The sequence below is a fragment of the Kogia breviceps genome, chromosome 12 (genome assembly GCF_026419965.1).
Source record: "Kogia breviceps isolate mKogBre1 chromosome 12, mKogBre1 haplotype 1, whole genome shotgun sequence".
Taxonomy (NCBI): Eukaryota; Metazoa; Chordata; class Mammalia; order Artiodactyla; family Physeteridae; genus Kogia; species Kogia breviceps.
Window position 1 is genome coordinate 44744667 of NC_081321.1, and position 23565 is coordinate 44768231.

A 23565-nucleotide genomic window follows, 5' to 3' on the forward strand; every position below is an offset into this window, starting at 1 on the left:
TGGGGACTGACCCCCCTCTTCCGCCTCCACCCCAGGTACTTGTTCTGGACTGAGTGGGGCCAGTATCCGCGTATTGAGCGGTCTCGCCTGGACGGCACTGAGCGAGTGGTGCTGGTTAACGTCAGCATCAGCTGGCCCAACGGCATTTCAGTGGACTATCAGGTTTGGATGCAGGCTTGGCCCTGGGGCCGATGGGATGGACCCCGTACTCTGGGGGGCAGCTCCCCTTACCCTGTGCCCTGCTCCCGGTTGAGTCTCGTGTGATTTGCCCATTGGTGGGTAGGTATGGACGCAAGGAGCCATGGGGTCCTCTGGCCCAGCGCCCCACCAGAGTAGCATTCCACCACCCCAGAAATGGCAGAGGGGGTCACTCAGAAGCGGGCACCGGAAGGATGCCGAGAGGTCGGCAGATCAGCATTTCAGGGGGCGGGAGGATGTGGAGGAAGGAGGGGAAAGACGAGAGAGGCAGGAGTGAGTGGGTCGTGGGGACTGGTAGTGAAGCGGGTGCCTCCGGCCCGCAGGATGGGAAGCTATACTGGTGCGACGCCCGGACCGACAAGATCGAGCGGATCGACCTGGAGACGGGCGAGGACCGCGAGGTAGTTCTGTCCAGCAACAACATGGACATGTTCTCGGTGTCCGTGTTTGAGGAGTTCATCTACTGGAGTGACAGGTGGGCCACTGTCCTGGCCTTCCTCGGGGCCGTCCGTTCCCTTCCCCCGGCCCCGGGTGACGTCCTGCTCGTGGCCCTTCCCTTCCCCCCAGGACTCACGCCAACGGCTCCATCAAGCGCGGGAGCAAGGACAACGCCACAGACTCCGTGCCCCTGCGAACGGGCATCGGCGTCCAGCTCAAAGACATCAAGGTCTTCAACCGGGACCGACAGAAGGGTGAGCCTGGGGCTCCGGGCTGTGCGGGAGAGGCTGGAGGGCCCCACCTGGGACCCCAGAGTGAGAAGGGCTGGGAGAGAAGTTAGACCCACAGGGCACCCTCTAGGGTCCCACGAGGCTGAGGAGCTGAGCACAGGAGCCTGGAGGGTTGTCTGAACTGGGGATACCGAGGCAGAGCCAGGCGCCAACCAGAGTTTCCACCTTGGCTGAGATGACAGAGGCACCAAGGTGGCCCTGCCCTCTGTAACCTCTGCCTTCCCCGTTTCCCCCACCCCACCCCACCAGGCACCAATGTGTGTGCGGTGGCCAACGGCGGGTGCCAGCAGCTGTGCCTGTACCGGGGGGGCGGGCAGCGGGCCTGCGCCTGCGCCCACGGGATGCTGGCTGAAGATGGGGCGTCGTGCCGCGAGTACGCAGGCTACCTGCTCTACTCGGAGCGCACCATCCTCAAGAGCATCCACCTGTCGGATGAACGCAACCTCAACGCGCCGGTGCAGCCCTTCGAGGACCCTGAGCACATGAAGAATGTCATCGCTCTGGCCTTCGACTACCGAGCAGGCACCTCCCCAGGCACCCCCAACCGCATCTTCTTCAGCGACATCCACTTTGGGAACATCCAGCAGATCAATGACGATGGCTCGGGCAGGACCACCATTGTGGAGAGTGAGCCCAGACTTCCATTCTTCCCAGCAAGTGGAGGGGGGAGTGCAGGGAGGGTCAGCACTGACTCGGGGGTAGAGAAGCCGCAGACACCAGCCAGCCCACCCCTGCCCTGGATCGGAATCCCACCTGCCTCGGTGTCCCTGACATACGGCCGGTGAATCACACGGCACCCATTGTAGTTACTTGAAAGTCTCTCCTCAACTGGAGTCACAGTTGGCCCCCCTCTGGTCCTAGTTCTGCGCCCAGGCTACACAGAATAAGCCGAAGCTCTCCTCTGTGTGTCCGCTGCTCACAGAACAGGCCGCAGAGATGGGGCGGGTTCACCCCAGACACAGGATTTTAGTCACTTGGGCAAGTTCTCTGTGCTCTCTCGCCTCAGATTGCTCGCCAGTGCACAGAGACAGGATGACCTGAGACCACAGGTGGGAGAGCTTAGCTCGCGCAGGGCACATTGTGTGAGCTCCATGAAGGGTGGGGGGGTTAGAGCTGTCATCCTAGGACAGCCTTTCAGCTCTTTGAAAACTGCTATTTTATTCCACTAGTTTTCTCTTCTCCGGGCTGGATGCTCCTAGGTCCTTTGACTCATTCATTTGTTCATGCATTCATCACTCCTGTCCATAAAGACCTGCCAGGCGCGGAACTAGGTGCCGGGTATACAGTGGTGATAAAAACAGACCTGTCTTTCAACCTCCTTGGCCCTTTTCTGCCTCATAGAATCCAGTCCCCACATCTGTCTAAAAATGTAGTGTCCAAAGCTAAACTCGATACTCTGTAATCGTAGCTTGATCAGGAGAGACTGGTAGAAGTGTCCCCTCTCTCCGGGCCATTGTTCGGGCTACAATACTTCTATTAATGCAGGCTTCTGGCAACCACATCGCCAGACAGCTTGAAGTCACTGAAACCCCTGAGTCTTTTTCTCTTAACCTAAGTTCTGCTACGTCTCTTTCATCATGCACTTAGTTCTTAACCTGAGCCTAAGATGTCTAACAGACAATCCAGTTCAGGGTCTTTTTAAGTAGGAAGTTCCCCAGTACAGCCCACATGGGATCTGATTTACTGAAATACAGTTTGCGCCCAACTTGGTAGAACTCTAGCTCCAGGAAGTGTGACCACAGCATAAAGCCAAACCTATCCAGCCGTGGGAAGACACAAAAAGAAAGGTTAGGGGGATGGACCATGGATCATTTGGGTGGGAAATAGGGGGGTGCAGAAAGGGCTGGGGGCACCGAGGGCCACACCCACACACGCTCCCCAACTCCCACACTTCCCGTCCAGCCCCACATACGCCAAGGGAGAGGGTGCCCCAGGCCACCCCCTTAGCGTGGGGATGCCCAGGCTGCCCCCTTCGCTCTGCTCTCTGGCCCTGTCCTGACCCATCGCTGCTCCTGTCTCCTCGCAGACGTGGGCTCCGTGGAAGGCCTGGCCTATCACCGTGGCTGGGATACTCTCTACTGGACGAGCTACACGACATCCACCATCACCCGCCACACGGTGGACCAGACCCGCCCGGGGGCCTTCGAGCGTGAGACGGTCATCACCATGTCTGGAGACGACCATCCAAGGGCCTTTGTGCTGGACGAGTGCCAGAAGTGAGCTGCGGGCCCAGGGCATGGGGACAGTGGGCCACGGGGTGGCAGGAGCTGCCCCCAGTCAGACCAGGAAAGGGGATGCAGGAGCAGGAGAGGCTGGCTCTAACCTGAGCTCAGCCAGTTCCTTGCTGTGTGACCTTAGACCAGCTGCATGACCTCTCTGAGCTTTGGTTTCCTCATCTGTAATATGAGGACAATAACATTTCAGGTGCCTCATCAAGGGGAGGATGAGAGAGAGCTGTGGAGGACCCTCTGGCTTGATGATTAATTGATTCATTCATCAGATAGCCATGTTCAAGGCACATAGTAGGTCCTCTGTCTTTCTGGGTCTCCAAGCTTCAAGCAAAGATTGTTCACTGAACACCTGTTGTGTGGAAGCCTTGAGCCTGGGCCCCTTCAAGCCACCTAGCTGGGGAGAGAAATCACTGGTGGGAAACTGCTGATGGCACAGGGCTAGACGCGATGACCGAGAGTCAGCACGGGGGCGGTGGGTTGGCACAGGGCCTGGAATTGCAAAGGCCAGGGAAGGCCAGCCCGGATAAGAGCTTTGAGCAAGAGCCGGAGGAGGGAGGGCTCCAGGCAGGGAAGGACTGCAGGGGCCTCAACCATGCCCAGCCCAGTTGAGGTTCTGGGGCTGGGGGGTGCGGGGGGGTGCCGGGGGGTTGGTGGAGGACAGGCTTGAGGAAGCCCAGAAGGCTGGGCTAAGGTTGCAAAGGGAGAATTTGAGAGGAATCCCCCTGGCATGGTACACACCCCCAGCCTCCACCCAGTCTGCTCTCCTGCAGGGGCAGCCCCTGGCCCCATCACGTGGGCCTCTAGTGAGCCCCCAGCCTCACCTTAGGACTGCTGGCCCACATTCTAGCAAAATGTTTTTCCCCTGGATTTAGCAGCGCTTGGAATGTTTTTCCAAAGCTTTACTAGGAAACTAAGGAACAAACAAAACCCAAGCACAGCTACTTAGAAACAGTGAGTGCACCAAACCTAGATAGATTCCTTACCCTGATGTAACTCACGCCTGGCCCAAAGCCGGCCTGCCTGACACCGCCAACCAGCTGGAGTGCCCTTCCTGCCTCAGTCCTGTCCCGCACGGTACACGGCTCATGACAGAGATTCTGTCTTCCCCGCCGTGACCCTCCACGACTTCACCTGCCTGGGGCTGGCCCCCCTGGGCCTGTCCCTCATGAGCCTGGAGCCTCCATGGAGGGGCCATGCTCTGGGCCCCCCGGCCTCCCTCTCACGTTTGATTCAGAGCCCACTAATTTCCTTTGCTCTGAGCTCAGGGGATTCAGTCCTTCACCCAGCAAATGGTTTCTGAGAACCAGCGATGTGCTGAGGATCCGATGGGGAGCAGGGCTGTGTTAGCCCTTTGTCGGCATGTTCGATTCTTGCCCTCATGAGGCTGCAGGGAGCTCCATGAGTGGGTGACAAGGACCTGACCCAGGCTGGAAGTCAGGGAACGTGTTCTCAAGGGGGCAGTGCATGAGCCAGGTCTGCAAGAGGACAGGGTGAACTGAAGCCGGGCAGGGCACAGGAGAAAGAGATGAACTGTCTGGGAGAGGCCCTCCCTCGGCCAGAAGGAGCGAGCGCTTTGGAGGAACGGGAGGGAGCCAGTGTGGAGGGGGCAGCGGCCTCCCCCAGCCCGGTTAGAAAGTCACCGCAACCGTGGGTGCTGACTGCCTGCCCCTCAGGAAAGCCTCTCCTCCCCACCATTCCCCACGGCCCTTTCCCGGGGAGTGGTTTTTTTTTTTTTTTTTTTTGCGGTATGTGGGCCTCTCACTGCTGTGGCCTCTCCCGTTGCGGAGCACAGGCTCCGGACGCGCAGGCCCAGCGGCCATGGCTCACGGGCTTAGTCGTTCCGCGGCTTGCGGGATCCTCCCGGACCAGGGCACGAACCCGCGTCTCCCGCATCGGCAGGCGGACTCTCAACCACTGCGCCACCAGGGAAGCCCCCGGGGAGTGGTTTTACCAAACTTGGAATCCACAGTGACAGCACGGATTGTTCTGCCACGCGTAGCAGTTTATCATGATAGGAGGAAAGCTGCTTCCCAGCACGGAGTGTGCTGTACCTGAGGGTGTGGGTGTCCCTGATGGGAAGGAAGATGACTCTAGCAGCTGCCTTGGGACACCTGTTTTCTCTTGTGGAGGCCAGAGGGAGATGCCTCCATCTGCGCCCATCCTGATTCCAAGAACCACCAGAACCCCGCCCCTTCCCCTGATGAGGCCTTTAAAAGCAGAGCCTTATCCTCATGGGCTCAGGAGCAGCCAGCACCTCCCTAATGGGAGGGAAGCATCCTTTTCCTACCTGAGCATAGTGGCAGGATGGAGAGACGGTGGGGGGGTGGTGTTCAAAAGAGTGAGACCTGGAGAGGTTTGAGGAGATAAGTCCGGCAGCTCTGCAAGACAGCTCTGTAGCCAGAACAGCAGGAAGACGAGGGACACGGGCCCGGGGGTTGGGAGGCAGAGGGCAGGCCCTAAGAGGAAACTGAAAAGCGGATCTGGCTTTGGTGTAGCTCAATGCTTCTCAAAGTCCAGGGTGCATGAGGGTGGCCTGGGGAGCGCTGGAAAGTCTGGTTCCCTGGCCTCACCCTACCCTAACTGCACGTGAATCTCCAGGACAAAGACCCAGGAATCGCCATCCAATGCAGGTGGTCTGAGGACCACACTGTCACACCGGTGTAGTGCTTGACCAGCCTGGAGGTCTTCCACACCCATCTCTGGGGCCTCACCCCTACCCCCACCCGAGAAGCACGGCATGGCTAGCCGTTCCCACCACCTCCTTCACTGAAAGGAAGCCGAGGCTCAGAGGGGCCAAGAGGGATGTTTAGGTCAGAGCTAGTAAGGGGCAAAGCTGAGGCTCAGATCCCAAATATGCAAAGGCTTTAAATTAAATTATGGAGAAGGCGATTCTTGGGAACTTGATGGGAGAATCCATTGCATCCCCAGGACCTAGGACACACTGGACACTCAACGGTTTCCTGGATGCCAGGAGAAGAGAGAAATGAAGGAAAAAATAATAGAAAATCCTCACGTAGAACACACAGCTGTCGTTTAATCCTCAAATCACTCTATGGGGCAGGTAGTAGTATCACTCCTATTTCATAGAGTGGGAAACTGAGGCACCCAGGGGTTAAGTAACTTGCTAAGGTTTCTAGCTGGTCAGTGTTGGAGCCGGAATTGGAACCCCAGAGGCTGACTCACTTGGCTATGCTGTCTCAGTAAACGCAGGTGGCCATTTCACAGATACTGAGAAGCACTTGTGCACGTGCACGTACACACACACACACACACACACACACACACACACACACACACACACACACACATGCAAGCTGTCTGTGTGGCAGCCCTTCTCAGGCACTGGGGCTGTGTTGGCCTTGGTGGCTCTGAGGTTGCCTGTGGTGCAACCTCAGGTGTCTAGTTGACACCCTGGCCGACCCCTGGGTCTGGCTGTCTGCACGCCCGGGCCTGGTCCCTCCACGGCGGACTCCCTGGCTTTTGTGTCCTGATCTCCGTGGCCCCCTCTTCCCCCAGCCTGATGTTCTGGACCAATTGGAACGAGCAGCACCCCAGCATCATGCGGGCAGCCCTGTCAGGAGCCAACGTCCTGACTCTCATCGAGAAGGACATCCGCACCCCTAATGGCCTGGCCATCGACCACCGGGCCGAGAAGCTCTACTTCTCCGACGCCACCCTAGACAAGATCGAGCGGTGCGAGTATGACGGCTCCCATCGCTACGTGAGTCTCCGGGGCAGGCGGGACGAGGGGGCTGACGTTGCGGTACTGGCGGTCAGCCAGGGAGGAGCCTGCCCGGGCACAGAGCAGGAGAAAGGGAGGCCGCCTGACATGGTCGGAAGAGCCAGGAGGACAGTGAGGAGTCCCATCAGACCCTGACCTTGCCCCTTGGCCATCCGCAGCCTTCCAGGCTTGGTTTCCTCAGCAGTTAAGTGAGGAAGGTGATCACAGGTCTCTGCAGGTCTTGCCCCTTCCATGACTGTGTCTAAGGAGCCGGGCCCCTGGCCCCTGGAGCCAGCTGCAGCGGGTGGAGGTAGGGGCGAGAGCGATACCTTTGACGGGCTGATGTTGTGTCCCCAGGTGATCCTGAAGTCAGAGCCCGTCCACCCCTTCGGGTTGGCTGTGTATGGGGAGCACATCTTCTGGACCGACTGGGTGCGGCGGGCCGTGCAGCGGGCCAACAAGTACGTGGGCAGTGACATGAAGCTGCTGCGCGTGGACATCCCCCAGCAGCCCATGGGCATCATCGCCGTGGCCAACGATACCAACAGCTGTGAGTGGGGCCGCTGCCACCAGCCTTGCTCTCCTGCACGCCGTGCCAGCGTGTACACACACACGCACACGCGCGCACACACACACATATGAACACGCACGCACACGCACGCACACGCACACACAACTGGTGTGATTCACATCTTTGGACGCCCCCAGCACATGCTGTAGCCATTCCTCCCACTCAGAACCACACCTACCCGCCAGAACCTGATCTCAAACCCATCCCAGGCGCTGCCTACTCCACCCGCTGTGTGCACGTGCACAGACACGGTCCCACACACAGATCTGCAGCTGTCCCAGCCTCTCACACACTCCTCACACGTGCCCCAGGGTGCCCGCCACTACACACATCACCTTAGGCTTGACTCTCCCCAGAGTCCGGCTCAGAGTCGCAATCACCCCACCTAAGAGCACACACATCCGCAACCTCAGGCTCACCCAAACGCTCCCACCCGGCCTTCCCACGGCAGCCCCCGCCCCAGCCGTGAGCCACCGTGTCGCAGGCGGTGCCAGGAAGCTCAGCGAAGCTGTTGGGGGTGGGGGGGCATTCTGCGTGTGCGCAGCAGAGGACGCACTTAGCGCACTGTCCTCCATCCCTGCCTCAGGCGAACTCTCTCCTTGTCGCATCAACAACGGGGGCTGCCAGGACCTGTGTCTGCTCACTCACCAAGGCCATGTCAACTGCTCCTGCCGAGGGGGCCGCATCCTCCAGGACGACCTCAGCTGCCAGGGTGAGAGGGGGAGGAGGGAGGAGGGCACTGACAGGGGGCCCTGGGCGTAGATGGGGACCATCTCCTCCCAGACTCTCCAACAGCCCAGCCCCGCAAAGCCTTTCATCAAGGTGCGACAGGATGGCCTCAGTTCCTGGGGGGAGAGGCGTACGGGCACTCAGAGCCCCAAGGCCCTGCCTCAGGAAGCTCCTCCACCTTCCTCCGCAGCGGTGAATTCCTCGTGCCGAGCTCAAGACGAGTTCGAGTGCGCCAATGGCGAGTGCATCAACTTCAGCCTGACGTGCGACGGCGTCTCCCACTGCAAGGACAAGTCTGACGAGAAGCCGTCCTACTGCAGTAAGGAGCCTCCTCCAGCCCCAGAGCCCCCGCCCGTGCCCCCAGGCCCCCACCTCCTGAGTCACCAGCCTCAGCCTGCGGCAGGGTGGGGAATGGGAGTGAGAGGAGCAAAAGCTGCCCCCCGCAACCCTGACCCGAGAAGGAGTCGAGCCCCATGCCGGGCCATAGCAAAGCCTCAAGTTTGTCAAGGGAGCAAATGCAGGACGTCTCATCAGAGGCAGCCCCTCCCCTGTAGCTGCTGCTGACTGTGGCCTGCTCCCTGCTCCGCAGACACACGCCGCTGCAAGAAGACTTTCCGCCAGTGCAACAATGGGCGCTGTGTGTCCAACATGCTGTGGTGCAATGGAGCGGACGACTGTGGAGACGGTTCTGATGAGATTCCCTGCAACAGTGAGTGGGACCCGTGCCGGGCCTCGGACCGCCCCCAACCCTGCCCCCACCCTCATCCTTGCTGATCTTTGGTCCCCAGGCCCCAAGGAGTCTGGTTCAGGTTACTATATGATGGGGCTGGACAGGCACTTTGGGCCGGGAGCTCTGGCCTGGGCCTGCCTGGCCCCACCCCAGGGAGGACCCCGCCTGATGGCACCGGGTGGGTGCTGTTCTAGAGACGGCCTGTGGCGTGGGCGAATTCCGCTGCCGGGACGGCACCTGCATCGGGAACTCCAGTCGCTGCAACCAGTTTGTGGACTGTGAGGATGCCTCGGACGAGATGAACTGCAGTGAGTGATGCCCCTTTCCTGGGTGCCTTCTCGGGTGCCCTGCCCTCCTGCCCGGGCTCCTCTGCCTTCCCTCTGGCCCATGTGGCAGACTCAGTCCCCTCCCAGTCTGCCCCGGGCCTGGGCTCCCTGAGACTCAGGGAGGAGGCAGGGAGTGGAAAGTGTGGGCAGAGCACCACCCACCCCCACCCCCCGAACAACACGGTTCAACTTTCTAAAACGCTTGAAGGCTCCTAGGGGCCAGCAGCTCTAAGGGAGGGTGTCTGGAGGGAGCCTGGTGTCACCCCTCATCCTCGCCTTTGCCAGGCGCCACCGACTGCAGCAGCTACTTCCGCCTGGGAGTGAAGGGCGTGCGCTTCCAGCCCTGTGAGCGGACCTCCCTCTGCTACGCGCCCAGCTGGGTGTGCGATGGCGCGAACGACTGCGGGGACTACAGCGACGAGCGCGACTGCCCAGGTCCGGCCAGTGGGCAGGTGTGTGGTGGGCAGCGGAGTCCCGAGGTGGCTGTGCCTTCATGCCTCCCTCGCCCCCAGGTGTGAAGCGCCCCAGATGCCCCCTGAACTACTTCGCCTGCCCCAGTGGGCGCTGCATCCCCATGAGTTGGACGTGTGACAAGGAGGACGACTGTGAACACGGCGAGGATGAGACCCACTGCAGTGAGTGACCGCGAGCACCCACCCACCTGAGCTAGGCGCCCAGAGGACCTGTGGGGTTGCGGCTTCGCCTTACCGCTGAGACCCCGTCCAGGCCCCACCTCTTGGTCCCCTCGCAGGAGATGCCCTCCTTTGAGAAGGGCACCCGGGGCTTCACCCCATGCCCCCAACCCAGACCCTCGGGCTCTGAGACGGGGGCCGTCTCTCCAGCCCCCGCTGAGCCCCCCACGGAGGGTGCCATGGGTGTCTCTCCCCTCCGTCCTCTGGCATCTGCCTGCCCAGCTGAGTGAGCCGCCATCCCTCCCCCATCTAACTGTGGCTTCCGACTGCCCCAGACAAGTTCTGCTCAGAGGCCCAGTTTGAGTGCCAGAACCATCGCTGCATCTCCAAGCAGTGGCTGTGTGATGGCAGCGATGACTGCGGGGACGGCTCGGACGAGGCCGCTCACTGCGGTGAGGGGGGCCTGGGGTCTGGCTGGGGAGGCGGCCCCGGGAAGGGCGGGGCCCCCCACGCACCCACCCCAAGGACAGCACAGCAGTGGGGACGTCACCCCAGCTGCCTGGCCCTGCTCCTCCCGCTCCTGCGTCTCTCATTGGCTCCCTGTTCCCTCCTCCACAGAAGGCAAGACATGTGGCCCCAGCTCCTTCTCCTGCCCGGGCACCCACGTGTGCGTTCCCGAGCGCTGGCTCTGTGACGGCGACAAGGACTGTGCTGACGGCGCTGACGAGAGCGTCACAGCCGGCTGCTGTGAGTGGTGGGGCCGGGGTCTCACTTTGCAGAAGGGGAGACCGAGGTCGAGGGCAGGAAGTGTTTCCACAGGGGTCACTCAGGTGGTCAGTGGCAGGGCCCTGTCTACAGCCCAGGTGTCCAGACGCCCCGTCTGGCACTCTGCCCATTCTGTCGCTCAGACCACAGGAAGGTCAGGGGGTGACAGTCAGCGGCCGGTCGGGCGGGGGCTGAGGGACCGTCTCCGCCTTTGTCCGCAGTGTACAACAGCACCTGTGAGGACCGTGAGTTCATGTGTCAGAACCGCCAGTGCATCCCCAAGCACTTCGTGTGTGACCACGACCGGGACTGCGCCGACGGCTCTGACGAGTCCCCCGAGTGTGGTGAGCCCGGGGCCGTGGTGGGAGGGGGCCCCGCCCTCCGTGCACAGGCTGCCAGCCTCACCTGCCCCCTCCCGCCGCAGAGTACCCGACCTGCGGCCCCAACGAGTTCCGCTGCGCCAACGGGCGCTGCCTGAGCTCCCGCCAGTGGGAGTGCGATGGTGAAAATGACTGCCACGACCAGAGCGACGAGGCCCCCAAGAACCCGCACTGCACCAGCCCAGGTGGGCCCCACACGTGGCTCCCTCCCCACTCTCGGCCCCTGGCCCCGTCCCCCAGACCGCCCAGGACCCGGCTGACCCGCCACCTCCGTCCCCCCAGAGCACAAGTGCAACGCCTCCTCGCAGTTCCTGTGCAGCAGCGGGCGCTGCGTGGCCGAGGCGCTGCTTTGCAACGGTCAGGACGACTGCGGCGATGGCTCAGACGAGCGCGGCTGCCATGTCAACGAGTGTCTCAGCCGCAAGCTCAGCGGCTGCAGCCAGGACTGCGAGGACCTCAAGATCGGCTTCAAGGTGTGCTGCGCCCCGGGTGGGAGCCTCCACGCTCCCGCGCCTGGCTGGGACTCCTTTCTCCATCCCTCATTCATTCATTCATTCATTCATTCATTCATCCAACAAGGGCTAACTCAGCTCCTATTCTGTCAGGCAGTGTTCTAGTCACTGGGGACCCAGCACTGAGCACAACAGAAATCTCTGCTTAGTTGGTTCTGCATCTGTTTGGAAGGTAGAGCCAGCAGGCTTTGCTGGCAGATGAGGTCAGGGGCACGAGAGAAGGAGGGGCATGCAGATGTCAAGCAGGCACCAGATGCACAGGTCTGCAGTTCAAGGGAGAGGCCAGGCAGGAGAGAGAGTCTGGGAGCTATCACCATAGAGACGGCATTTAAGTCATGAGTCCGGATAAGATCCCGAAGGGGGTCAGTGTAGGTGAAAAAGAGGGCGGTCCGAGGCCTCAGCCCTGTGCTCAGCCACACTGAGGGCAGTGAGGTGAGCAGGGGGGGCAACAGGGGAGCCTGAGCAGGGCCAGCCTTGGGGGCGGGAGAGCAGCCAAGCGAAGAAAGTGCTGGAGGAAGAGGTGACGGGCTCTGTCAGATGAAGCTCGCGGGTCACGTAAGGGGAGGCCTGAGCCTCGACCTCGGGACGCGGGGTCGTGGCAGTCACTGGGGACTCACGCCAGTGGTTTGGGTGGGGGTGAGAGCCAGACAGCTGGCGTGGGCCAGCTCAGTGTCCGTGTGCTGCCTGCTTCCCTTGCTGAGGCTGGGCTTCCCCGTCACAGCCAGCCACCCAGGGTGGAGGGGCCTTCTGACCCTCGGTCTAGAGGTGAGGGGCCTGCGGTTCCTGGGCGGCCCAGACCCCTGCCCGTGCCCACCCCAGGCTCCCTGTGCTCTCAGTGCCGCTGCCGCCCTGGCTTCCGCCTGAAGGACGACGGCCGGACGTGCGCTGACGTGGACGAGTGCAGCACCACCTTCCCCTGCAGCCAGCGCTGCATCAACACCCACGGCAGCTACAAGTGTCTGTGCGTGGAGGGCTACGCCCCCCGCGGCGGCGACCCCCATAGCTGCAAAGCTGTGACTGGTGAGACGGGGGCTTAGAGGGTGTGCCGCTGGCCCTGGCAGGCAGCCAGGGGCTGTGGCGGGCGGGCTGGAACAGCAGGGCTGAAGGCAGGCTGGGCACCGGGGGTGCTAGAATGTGCCCCAGCCAGCAGCTGAGCCGGCCTCCTCTGCCTCCAGACGAGGAGCCGTTTCTGATCTTCGCCAACCGGTACTACTTGCGCAAGCTCAACCTGGATGGCTCCAACTACACACTGCTTAAGCAGGTGCCAGACCCGCCCTCCTCACCCCACTGCCTCCCCAGACCCCCAGCTACATCCTTCACCCAGTACAGCCCCTCGCTCTCTGCACTCGGGCCCATGACCACCACCCCCACTGACTTCTCCCGCCATCCACGTCCTGACTCTTCGGTCACCCCTCTGCTCACCCCCCCAAACCAAGGGCCTAAACAACGCTGTCGCCTTGGACTTTGACTACCGAGAGCAGATGATTTACTGGACAGACGTGACAACCCAGGGCAGCATGATCCGAAGGATGCACCTTAACGGCAGCAACGTACAGGTGAGGCCGGGGGCAGAGAGTCAGCCCGTGTCCCCGCCCAGAGGGCCCTCTCTGTTTCAAGGCCATCTCCCCTTCTTCTCACCCACCCCACTGAATTATTCCTTTTCCCCACTCCACACGGAGTCACCGCAGGCCTCTGCTTGACCTTACTCCTCTCTCCCCTAAGCCCAGCGAGCGAGGTCTAGGAGGTTCCTGTCTCTTTTTCCCTAATTAGCAATAAGTTCCCCTTCTGTCTGACCTCCCTTAAACCTGTGCTCCCGGGTGCTGTGGGGTTTGGATTGTGGTCTCTTTCATCCAGAGACCCCTTTCCTCGAGCCTGGCCTGACACCATGCCCGGGGCTGGGCCTTTTCCATCCGCTGTGCTCCTAGAGCGGCTGAGAGTCCTGCCCCAACTCACCCAGAGCCCCTCCTCCCTGCCCCTGCCCACAGGTGCTGCACAGGACGGGCCTCAGCAACCCCGACGGGCTGGCTGTGGATTGGGTCGGCGGCAACCTATACTGGTGTGACAAAGGCCGGGACACCATCGAAGTGTCCAAGCTCAACGGGGCCTATCGCACGGTGTTGGTCAGCTCTGGCCTCCGTGAGCCCAGGGCTCTGGTGGTGGACGTGCAGAATGGGTACGTGGGCGAGGAGGGTTGGGGGAGCCTCTGAAAGCAGCTGGTACGCTCGGGCGTCCAGGCCCAGCCTCCCTGAAGGCTCCTGGTGGGACCAGTTGCTGGATCTCTCAGGGCTCACTGCTCACCCACATGACAGGTACCTGTACTGGACAGACTGGGGGGACCACTCACTGATCGGCCGGATCGGCATGGATGGGTCTGGCCGCAGTGTCATCGTGGACACCAAGATCACGTGGCCCAACGGCCTGACGCTGGACTACGTCACCGAGCGCATCTACTGGGCCGACGCCCGTGAGGACTACATTGAGTTTGCCAGCCTGGACGGCTCCAATCGTCACGTCGGTCAGTGTGTCAGTGAGGCTGCCCAGGCGCAGCAGACCTAGCGGGAATGGGGGTTCTGAAGCTACAGGGGATCAAGGCCTTTGGGGCACGGGTAGGCTTAAGAGCCAGAGGGCATGGTCTGAGGACACCACCCACCAGGGGTCTGGGGGTTCAGAGCACCCCAGGGTATGGCCCCTGGATCCGCCCAGGCATGAGGCCACCACCAGCTCCCTCGGGAAGGAGAGAGAGAGGCGCCTTCGCATGCACGGTTTCAGATGACTGGCCCCGAGGAAGGTGGAGGCAGAGGACTGGGGCTGGCGTACCCAGGGCGCCCCCGCTCCCCCACAGGGAACCGTAGAGGGTATTGGGGCAGGAACCTGCTGTCGGACAGGCCGGGAGTTGCGTTTCAGCTCTGCCACTTACCAGCTGTGCGGCCAGGGGCTGGAGCTGGGCGAGTGCCCCCCTCACAGGGTTGCTGTGGGGTTAAGGGCCCAGTAGGGAAGGCGCCCAGTACTACTCGGTGCCGACCGGCCACTCGGCCTGTCCCCCGGCCCCCTGCCGCCCTCAGTGCTGAGCCAGGACATACCGCACATCTTCGCCCTGACCCTGTTCGAGGACTACGTCTACTGGACCGACTGGGAGACAAAGTCCATCAACAGAGCCCACAAGACCACGGGCACCAACAAGACGCTCCTCATCAGCACACTGCACCGGCCCATGGACCTGCACGTCTTCCACGCCCTGCGCCAGCCTGACGGTAAGCGGCCGAGGACCGAGAGCCGACCCCCGATGAGCCAGGAACGAGGGGCCCCTGAGGTGGGATGGGGGCCCCACTGTCTCAGCAGAGGTTCCAGCCCTCCCCTTCCCCAGCACTGACCAAGCAGTGCCTGCAGACACCAGGAGATTCGGAGGCCTATAGAGGGGCTCTGCTCTGGCTCTCAGGAGCTCCCGCCCAGCTGGGGTCCAGCCCTAGAATCTTGTAGCAGCGAGGCCCTGAGGCTGTCCAGTAGAGCAGGTCTGTGTGGAGACCACCAAGGCCAGACCCTGAAGGCAGGCCGGCCAGCCAGAGCTGAGGGGGAGAGCGCAGGGGAGGCAGCGTGCGGGGTTCGGGCCCAGCCTGACCCTGGGACCTCAGCAGAGTCCTCTCCTATCTCTGGCTTCAGCTCCCAACTGAAAGAGCAGGGTCTGGACCCATCCCACCTCTGCCCAGGATAGATGGGCCAGGCAGCCTTTGAAAAACCAGAAAACGTGTTACCAGTGAGCACTGCCCTCTCGCGCAGCCCAGGGAGCAGTGGTCCATAAACTGGGCCAGTCCGCCCCCCTCCAACCGTGTTTCCTCCGGCAGCGCCCAGCCACCCCTGCAAGGTCAACAATGGCGGCTGCAGCAACCTGTGCCTGCTGTCCCCCGGGGGCGGCCACAAGTGTGCCTGTCCCACCAATTTCTACCTGGGCGGCGACGGGCGCAACTGTGTGTCCAACTGCACGGCCAGCCAGGTGAGGTTCTTCCCCAGACCCCGCTCCCCACGCCTCGTTCCCCGATCTCCCACACCACTACCTGCACTCCTCCTGGGACCCCAGCACCCGCCCTACTGTCCTCACACATCTGGTTTTCCCACGCTAACACCCCCGCATTTCTTGCCTACCTCTTGTCTCCCCACAGCAATACTTTTACACCCGTCACCTCACACAAACACCCCACCCCCTAACCCTGACCCCCCTCCCCGACCTGCACACAGATGCCCCTTCGCCTGGCCTTCCTGCGCTCACCACACCCCAACCTCCCATCCAGCTCAACCTCCCCCCAGGATACCTGACCCCCCTGCTTCTTTGAGACATCCCGGCCCCTCGAAAGAAAACCTCCTGAGTTCCCCAGACCCCCACCAACCCCTCTCGCCCCCACCTGCCCTCCAGTTTGTGTGCAAGAACGACAAGTGCATCCCCTTCTGGTGGAAGTGTGACACGGAGGATGACTGCGGCGACCACTCGGACGAGCCCCCGGACTGTCGTGAGTGCCCCGGCGGGGTGGCGAGAGGGCCCTGCGTCAGGGCCGCCCGACTCTCGAGGCCCCGCGCGGCCCAGCCCCCGGCCCTGCTGACGCCGCGCCTCCCCTCCCGGCAGCCGAGTTCAAGTGCCGCCCAGGACAGTTCCAGTGCTCGACAGGCATCTGCACAAACCCTGCCTTCATCTGTGACGGGGACAACGACTGCCAGGACAACAGTGACGAGGCCAACTGCGGTAAAGGGCTGCCCTCCCGCCCCGCTCTGTCCTCCCCGGGATTTGGGGGTTCAGTGACTGTGCTCCCAGGGCAAGGAGGCTCAGTCCACGGCGGCCACCTCTCCAGGCTGGACTCCTGCTGCCCCAGCCCTGGGCCTGCGCTCTGCCCCCTGAGGGAGTGGGGACCCCACCCTTCCCGAGTCCTGCATCCACCGTTAGTTACCCTCCCCTCCTCCCGCCCCCACAGACATCCACGTCTGCTTGCCCAGTCAGTTCAAGTGCACCAACACCAACCGCTGTATTCCCGGCATCTTCCGCTGCAACGGGCAGGACAACTGCGGAGACGGGGAGGACGAGAGGGACTGTCGTGAGTGCCCCGGGAGTGGGGGCGGGGCTGGGAAACGGCACGGAGACACGATTCACGTTGAAATCTAGCCCCCACTTCTCCTAGGGGTCGTGCTGCTCTCAAGGAATGTTACTAGATGAGCAACACGAATTACATGGGGTGTGGCTTGGCTTGCTTGTAAAATCATCATGCACATCGTAGAGATGTGCAGATCCAGAAGACAGAATCACCAAACTTGAAGACAATTTTCCTTCCTCCCAAGAAATTGCTGGCAGGACCAGGACAAGGCCAGGGCTTGGAAGAGGGAGAGGATGGGGATCTTGAACTGTGCGGGGGAGGCGGAACGGGCAGGTCCTCATTCTCTCCCCAACCCCGCAGCCGAGGTGACCTGTGCCCCCAACCAGTTCCAGTGCTCCATCACCAAGCGCTGCATCCCCCGAGTCTGGGTCTGTGACCGGGACAACGACTGTGTGGATGGCAGTGACGAGCCCGCCAACTGCAGTGAGTCCCCTGGAGCCCGCCCTCCCTCCACAGTGTCTGCTGCTCCCGCCGCCCCCACGTGTGACCCCCCCACCTCGGTGGCCGCTCCCACCCAGAATGCACCCTCACAGGGCATTCCTGAAAGGAGCCTCCCCCTCATCACTGGGCCACCCCCTTGCAGCCCAGATGACCTGCGGAGTGGATGAATTCCGCTGCAAGGACTCGGGCCGCTGTATCCCGGCACGCTGGAAGTGTGATGGAGAGGACGACTGCGGGGACGGCTCGGACGAGCCCAAAGAAGAGTGTGGTGAGCTCCCCCAGCCCTGCTCCAGGGAGAGGCGCCTGACGGGGAGGGCTGGGGCTGCCTGCCGCCTGGGCCCCCGTACGGCCTGTGCCCACCACCTCCTGTCTAATTCCCGTCCCCACTCCCGCCAGCACTGCATCAGCACCCATCCGCCCACCCTATGGGGTCTGTCGATTCCCCTCCCCAAAGCAACTCCCTCCACTGGGAGGGAGTGTCCCTCCTGCCCCAGAAGTTCCCATAGACGCCACATCTCAGGACACGGCCTGGACTCTTCACTGCTGACTTTTGTCAGGCTGGAATGCCCACTCTCCCGCTCCTTGGCCATCTTTTTTTTCTTTTTTTTTTTTTTTTTTGCGGTACGCGGGCTTCTCACTGCTGTGGCCTCTCGCGTCGCGGAGCACAGGCTCCAGACACGCAGGCTCAGCGGCCATGGCTCACAGGCCCAGTCGCTCCGCGGCATGTGGGATCTTCCTGGACCGGGGCACGAACCCGTGTCCCCTTCATCGGCAGGCCGACTCTCAACCACTGTGCCACCAGGGCAGCCCTCCTTGGCCATCTTGACCACACCTTTCGGGGCCCTGACGTCTGCCCCCCAACTCCGTCCCTGACTGTCCCTCAATCTTGCTTCTCCTAGATGAGCGTACCTGTGAGCCCTACCAGTTCCGCTGCAAGAACAACCGCTGTGTGCCGGGCCGCTGGCAGTGCGATTACGACAATGACTGTGGCGACAACTCTGATGAGGAGAGCTGCAGTATGTCCCCTACCCCATCCCACCTGGCCCAGCAGGTGTCCTCCCCAGGAGGCCTCCCCGCTCAGTACCCCTGCCCCTACTGCCACCAGGCTGCACTAGAGCAGGTGGCTGCTTCCCAGGGCTGGGGGTCAGGAGCTCCCTCCCGCCTCACCCCACCCCACCCCACCCCGCTCCATGTTGTGTATTTGAGTTTGTGCCATTTCACCTCATCTCATGTTTCTCTCCATTTTCACACTGTCCTCTTGGGGTTGCAGAGGTAGGTGTCTCTGATGTGCCCGTGCTCCTACCACATCCCCTGCTGCTGCCCCAGAGCCCACCTGTCCCCGTGCTGTGCCAGCCCATCATCCTTTACTGGCCTCTCCCCTAAACCCTGGTGCTTGTCTCAGTGGTCTTGTCCCTCCCTTCCCCTCCCCACACACAATCTGTCCTGAGGGCAGGGCCAGGGACCCGTGCCCTCTCTCATGTGTCTGCCCCAGAGGGGTAAGTGTGAGTGCCCTCTGGGCCCGACCGGTCCCATGAGGGCAGCCAGTTGGCTTGCCCGGGATTAGCTGAGCATCTTGGTCATTATGCCAGTCAGCTGTGGCCTTCAGGGACACAGGGATCGGTAATATTGCTCTGCAAGGGCTGGAGATGCTCTCGAGGGCTGGGTCCCTATGTCCACCCTCCTGGGCCTGTCTCTCCCCTGTCCTTCCCAGCCCCTCGGCCCTGCTCTGAGAGTGAGTTCTCCTGTGCCAATGGCCGCTGCATCGCTGGGCGCTGGAAATGTGACGGGGATCATGACTGTGCGGATGGCTCAGATGAGGTGGGCAGGGAGACCAGAAGGAGGGAGGGATGGCCTTAGAAGAGTCAGGGCAGGTCTGCAGGGGTGCCCAGGTCTGACCAGGATGCTGCTCCTGCGCCCACAGAAAGACTGCACCCCCCGCTGTGACATGGACCAGTTCCAGTGCAAGAGTGGTCACTGCATCCCCCTACGTTGGCGCTGTGATGCAGATGCTGACTGCATGGACGGCAGTGACGAGGAAGCCTGCGGCACTGGCGGTGAGCCCCTCCGGCTCAGTTCCCCAGCCCTCCCACCCTACCCCCAGCCCACAATAGCACTTAATCAGGAGCCAGCTGGGTTGAAATCCAGCAGAAACCTGTGGGCTGTGTCCATCCAGGCCCCATCCCACAAGTTCCAACACGGCAGTCAGCTGCCCTGAGAAGTAAAGTCCCTGCTCACTTTCCTTTCCTGGGGCAGTGAGGCAGCACCTGCCACTGGCCTGGGCTCAACAGCCCAGAGGGGGCAGTGGGCAGGCCGGGTGAGAGAAGGCTGACGCTTGGAGCAGCGAGGGCAGATATCCTAGCTCTGCGCTGGTGGGCTAAGGACAGGGATTGGAACCTAGGTCTGCTGACTCCCAGCTGAGTGTACCTGCCATTGAACTACAGTAGGCCCCAGAGCCCTGCCACACCACCAGAGAAAGAGGGCTCTCTGGACACTTCCCCCAAAATGCCTCTTCTCCCCTAAATACCAGAGGAGGCAGTTCTGCCCAGCTTACCCGGCTGGTAGAAAATTAGGAAACTCGGGTTCGATCTGGTGGTACCACCGCTTTCCCCGTGTTCCCTCTAGGTCTCTGTCCCTGGAGGGAGGGGTCTGGGCAAGACCCGGCCGCCAGCAGCCTGGGGCTCAGGGCTCATTCTTTACTCTTTGCTCCCCCTGACGCCCAGTGCGGACCTGCCCCCTGGACGAGTTCCAGTGCAACAACACCCTGTGCAAGCCGCTAGCATGGAAGTGCGACGGCGAGGACGACTGCGGGGACAACTCAGACGAGAACCCAGAGGAGTGCGGTGAGGCTCCTGGGTGGGGGCGCGGCTTCGGACAGGGCGGGGCTCCAGGCGGGGGCGGGGCTTCTGTCGGGGCGGGGGCGGGGGCGGGGTTCTGACGCAACCTGGTGGCCCTCGGTCCGCCCCGGAAGCTGATTCTGACTTGTCTCCTCTCGCCGCTGCAGCCAGGTTCGTGTGCCCTCCAAACCGGCCCTTCCGTTGCAAGAACGACCGCGTCTGCCTGTGGATCGGGCGCCAATGCGACGGCACGGACAACTGCGGGGATGGGACTGATGAGGAGGACTGTGGTGAGCTGGGGGCCAGTAAGGGGGAGCCTGGGGCGCCTAGAGTGGGGGTGCTGCACAGGCAGTGGGGCTGGGCCAAGTGGGCTCGTCATCTGGTGAGCCGATTCAACGGGAGAGGGGAGGCTCCAGAAGAGGGATGGATCCACTGCCGGGAGTCTGGGGGCCCTGTCTTGGAGGGAAAGAAGACCCTGAGGAAGGTTTTGAGGTGGGGACTGAGAATCTGGATGTTTAACCAGCTTCCCCTGAAGCTTGACAGCCAGGCTTGGGACCGCCCCCATACCCGTGACTGACTGGGGGTTCCAGTGGGAAGAGGGGGCAGGGTGGTAAATACCCCGGACCTCAAGCCCCGCCCTCTCCCAGAGCCGCCCACGGCCCAGACCCCCCACTGCAAAGACAAGAAGGAGTTTCTGTGCCGGAACCAGCACTGCCTCTCCTTCTCGCTGCGCTGCAACATGTTCGATGACTGCGGGGACGGCTCTGACGAGGAGGGCTGCAGCATCGGTGAGACCCGGCGTGCTGGGGCGGGGTTTGGCCCGGAGGGGCTGAGAGCCGAAGCCCAGGCCTAGACTCTATGTCTTTGCAGACCCCAAGCTGACCAGCTGCGCCGCCAACGCCAGCATCTGCGGGGATGAGGCACGCTGTGTGCGCACCGAGAAAGCCGCGTACTGTGCCTGCCGCTCGGGCTTCCACACAGTGCCAGGCCAGCCTGGATGCCAGGGTAGGAAGGTGGGGCCCAGCGGGGCGGGCAGAAGCCCCAGCCGCAAGACTTTCCATGACCCTCCTGTGTAACCCCCAGACATCAACGAATGCCTGCGCTTCGGCACCTGCTCACAGCTCTGCAACAACACCAAGGGCGGCCACCTGTGCAGCTGCGCGCGAAACTTCATGAAGACGCACAACACCTGCAAGGCGGAAGGTAGGAGCTGGGAGAGGACGGAGAAAGCGGGCGGGGCTTACAACGCCAGGATAAGAAACAGGACCTGGAGCGCTGTGTTTTCCTCCAAGTACCCTTGCCCAAGCTTGGAATTCCAGACCCACAGTACAGCTTTCTGCACTCCGTTCTGGCAGCCGTGCAGGGGCCAGAGGTCCTGGGGCTGAGGAAGTTTGGGGGGAGAGCACGCAGGCGCGCATCACCACACTTACAGAGCCAAGCGTACCCCACCTGCATATTCCCATTATGCCTTTTTCAGGTTTATTGAGGTATAATTGACAAAAAGGTAAGATATTTACTGTGTGCAAGGTGATGATTTGATGTACATACGCCTTGTGAAAGGGTTCCCCCCCCATCGAGTTAACACATCTATCAGTTCATGTATTTACTTTTTTTTTTGGTGAGACCATGTAAGTTCTACTCCCACATATGCTTTGACGCACACCTGCACCTTCCTCATGCCTGTATACAAACACACTCCACATCCATGTATGCACACCCAGGCATACACACACTGTGCACACACAGCCCCACCACACGTGCCCAAGTGCACTCAGATGCCCATGCACACCTGCCCCCCTCCATGGCCATGCTCATACACCCCCACATGCGTGTGAACCCGCAAGCACATATCAGTGTGGAGCAGGGACCGTGGTGATGCTGACAGAGGCCATGAGGAGGCAGAAGTCCATGAGGCTGGAGGAGGAGGGACAGCAGGTCACACTAGATCACCTCAGGAGAGGAGAGGAGGGGAGGGGAGGGGAGGGGAGGGGAGGGGAGTTCCAAGGGCTGAGACTGGAGTCCTCAAGCCTGGCTCTGGGGCAGGATGACAGAGGCTTCTGGCTGGGTCAGATGGTTTGATTAGGAGAAGAGACATTGTTGGTGTGAAAGGCGCTGGGCTGGGTGGGGAGCACGTCGCAGAGGCTCCTTCCGGCGCCAGGCCCAAGAGCCCCCAGCCCCACCTTTCAGCCCCGCCAACATCTGGTCTCTTGTCCCTCCAGGCTCTGAGTATCAGGTCCTGTACATTGCTGATGACAATGAGATCCGAAGCCTGTTCCCCAGTCACCCCCATTCGGCTTATGAGCAGGCCTTCCAGGGTGACGAGAGTGTCCGCATCGATGCCATGGATGTCCATGTCAAGGCTGGCCGCGTCTACTGGACCAATTGGCACACGGGCACCATCTCCTACCGCAGCCTGCCACCTGCTGCGCCTCCCACCACTTCTAATCGCCACCGGCGACAGATTGACCGGGGTGTCACCCACCTCAATGTGAGCACCCAGCCTGGGGTGGGACCTACATGGAGGCACGGGCTGGGTGGGAAGACTCCAAAAAGCAGACTGTTCAGAGCAGAGTTTGCAGAGGACAGCGGAAGGGGCAAAGGGTGAGACTGACATGCAGGGCAGACTGCGGATTACGTCATGAGGCCCGGACAGCAGGTAGACAGAGCAGCACCATCATCAGTAGGTGTTTCTGCCGCATGGCAGCCCGAGGCTACAGGGCACGGGGGCACCTGGCCGGCAGCATCAGAGCCACGTTCAGTTCCTGATCGTCACAGCCAGCCCACTAACTAACCTATTCCATCTTACTAACCTATTTCGTCTCCTTGGGCCTTACTCTGTTCCTCAATAAATCAGGGTCGTGATATCTAGCAGGGACAGGCTGGAGGGGTGTCGGGGGGCTGGACAATGGGCAGGAAGACAAAAGGTGGAAGCCTCTGAAACTGTAACCCCTTCATCCAGATTTCAGGGCTCAAGATGCCAAGGGGCATTGCCGTCGACTGGGTTGCCGGGAACGTGTATTGGACCGACTCGGGCCGAGATGTGATTGAAGTGGCACAGATGAAGGGCGAGAACCGCAAGACGCTCATCTCCGGCATGATTGACGAGCCCCACGCCATTGTGGTGGACCCGCTGAGGGGGTGGGCAGCGGTCCTGGGGGGAGGCATCTGGGCTGGGGCTAGGAAGCCCCTGGCTTGGAGGTGGGTGCCCAGCATCCCCCGGCTTGTCCTTCCTCTCCCAGACCAGCCTGAGGTCAGAGTCCTCCACAGGCCCCTGGGTCTTCCAGGCTGCGCCCAGCCCTGGCCCTCCCTGATGCTGCCTGGGGTCCTGCTGGCCTGCTTAGGTGAGGCCTGACCTCCACTTGGCTGGCTGTCATGGGCAGCCAGGTTCTGGGCTTCTCCTCTGCTCCAAGGGGCAGCTCTGCCTACTTAGATGACTCTGGAGCAGCACAGTGTGGTTTTAGAGTAAAAGATCTTTAACCTGGTCAGGAAGTTGACTCCCCCCAGTTCTCTCTGGAGGAGGTGGACGAGAACAACCTCCTCTCTGTGTACCCAGCAGTCTCTGTGCCCTGTGCCCACCTTGAGTGGCCTGCTGTGGGAGCCCAGGTCCTAGCTAAACTCACTCCTTCTCCCTCCCC

General features: G+C 61.7%; 1 protein-coding gene across 2 annotated transcripts in view; it reads left to right on the top strand.

Annotated features, from left to right (window-relative positions):
* The window catches only part of LRP1 (LDL receptor related protein 1), a 79585-nt gene that overhangs the window by 52000 nt on the left and 4020 nt on the right, over positions 1-23565 (top strand). For both annotated transcript variants that reach the window (XM_059080530.2, XM_067009539.1), the window contains 40 exons: positions 36-162; positions 522-673; positions 766-890; positions 1176-1553; positions 2953-3142; positions 6674-6878; positions 7236-7428; positions 8036-8161; positions 8369-8497; positions 8768-8887; positions 9103-9216; positions 9520-9669; positions 9747-9869; positions 10202-10318; positions 10485-10613; positions 10853-10975; positions 11056-11196; positions 11294-11484; positions 12360-12543; positions 12699-12784; positions 12960-13079; positions 13509-13696; positions 13833-14038; positions 14586-14774; positions 15363-15511; positions 15929-16022; positions 16136-16252; positions 16479-16598; positions 16956-17078; positions 17239-17364; positions 17996-18112; positions 18808-18914; positions 19018-19150; positions 19817-19936; positions 20098-20220; positions 20578-20718; positions 20801-20935; positions 21014-21133; positions 22150-22418; positions 22890-23068. In XM_059080530.2, coding sequence (XP_058936513.1) covers positions 36-162; positions 522-673; positions 766-890; positions 1176-1553; positions 2953-3142; positions 6674-6878; positions 7236-7428; positions 8036-8161; positions 8369-8497; positions 8768-8887; positions 9103-9216; positions 9520-9669; positions 9747-9869; positions 10202-10318; positions 10485-10613; positions 10853-10975; positions 11056-11196; positions 11294-11484; positions 12360-12543; positions 12699-12784; positions 12960-13079; positions 13509-13696; positions 13833-14038; positions 14586-14774; positions 15363-15511; positions 15929-16022; positions 16136-16252; positions 16479-16598; positions 16956-17078; positions 17239-17364; positions 17996-18112; positions 18808-18914; positions 19018-19150; positions 19817-19936; positions 20098-20220; positions 20578-20718; positions 20801-20935; positions 21014-21133; positions 22150-22418; positions 22890-23068 — 5979 coding nt within the window. The remainder of the gene's footprint in view (positions 1-35; positions 163-521; positions 674-765; positions 891-1175; positions 1554-2952; positions 3143-6673; positions 6879-7235; positions 7429-8035; positions 8162-8368; positions 8498-8767; positions 8888-9102; positions 9217-9519; positions 9670-9746; positions 9870-10201; positions 10319-10484; positions 10614-10852; positions 10976-11055; positions 11197-11293; positions 11485-12359; positions 12544-12698; positions 12785-12959; positions 13080-13508; positions 13697-13832; positions 14039-14585; positions 14775-15362; positions 15512-15928; positions 16023-16135; positions 16253-16478; positions 16599-16955; positions 17079-17238; positions 17365-17995; positions 18113-18807; positions 18915-19017; positions 19151-19816; positions 19937-20097; positions 20221-20577; positions 20719-20800; positions 20936-21013; positions 21134-22149; positions 22419-22889; positions 23069-23565) is intronic.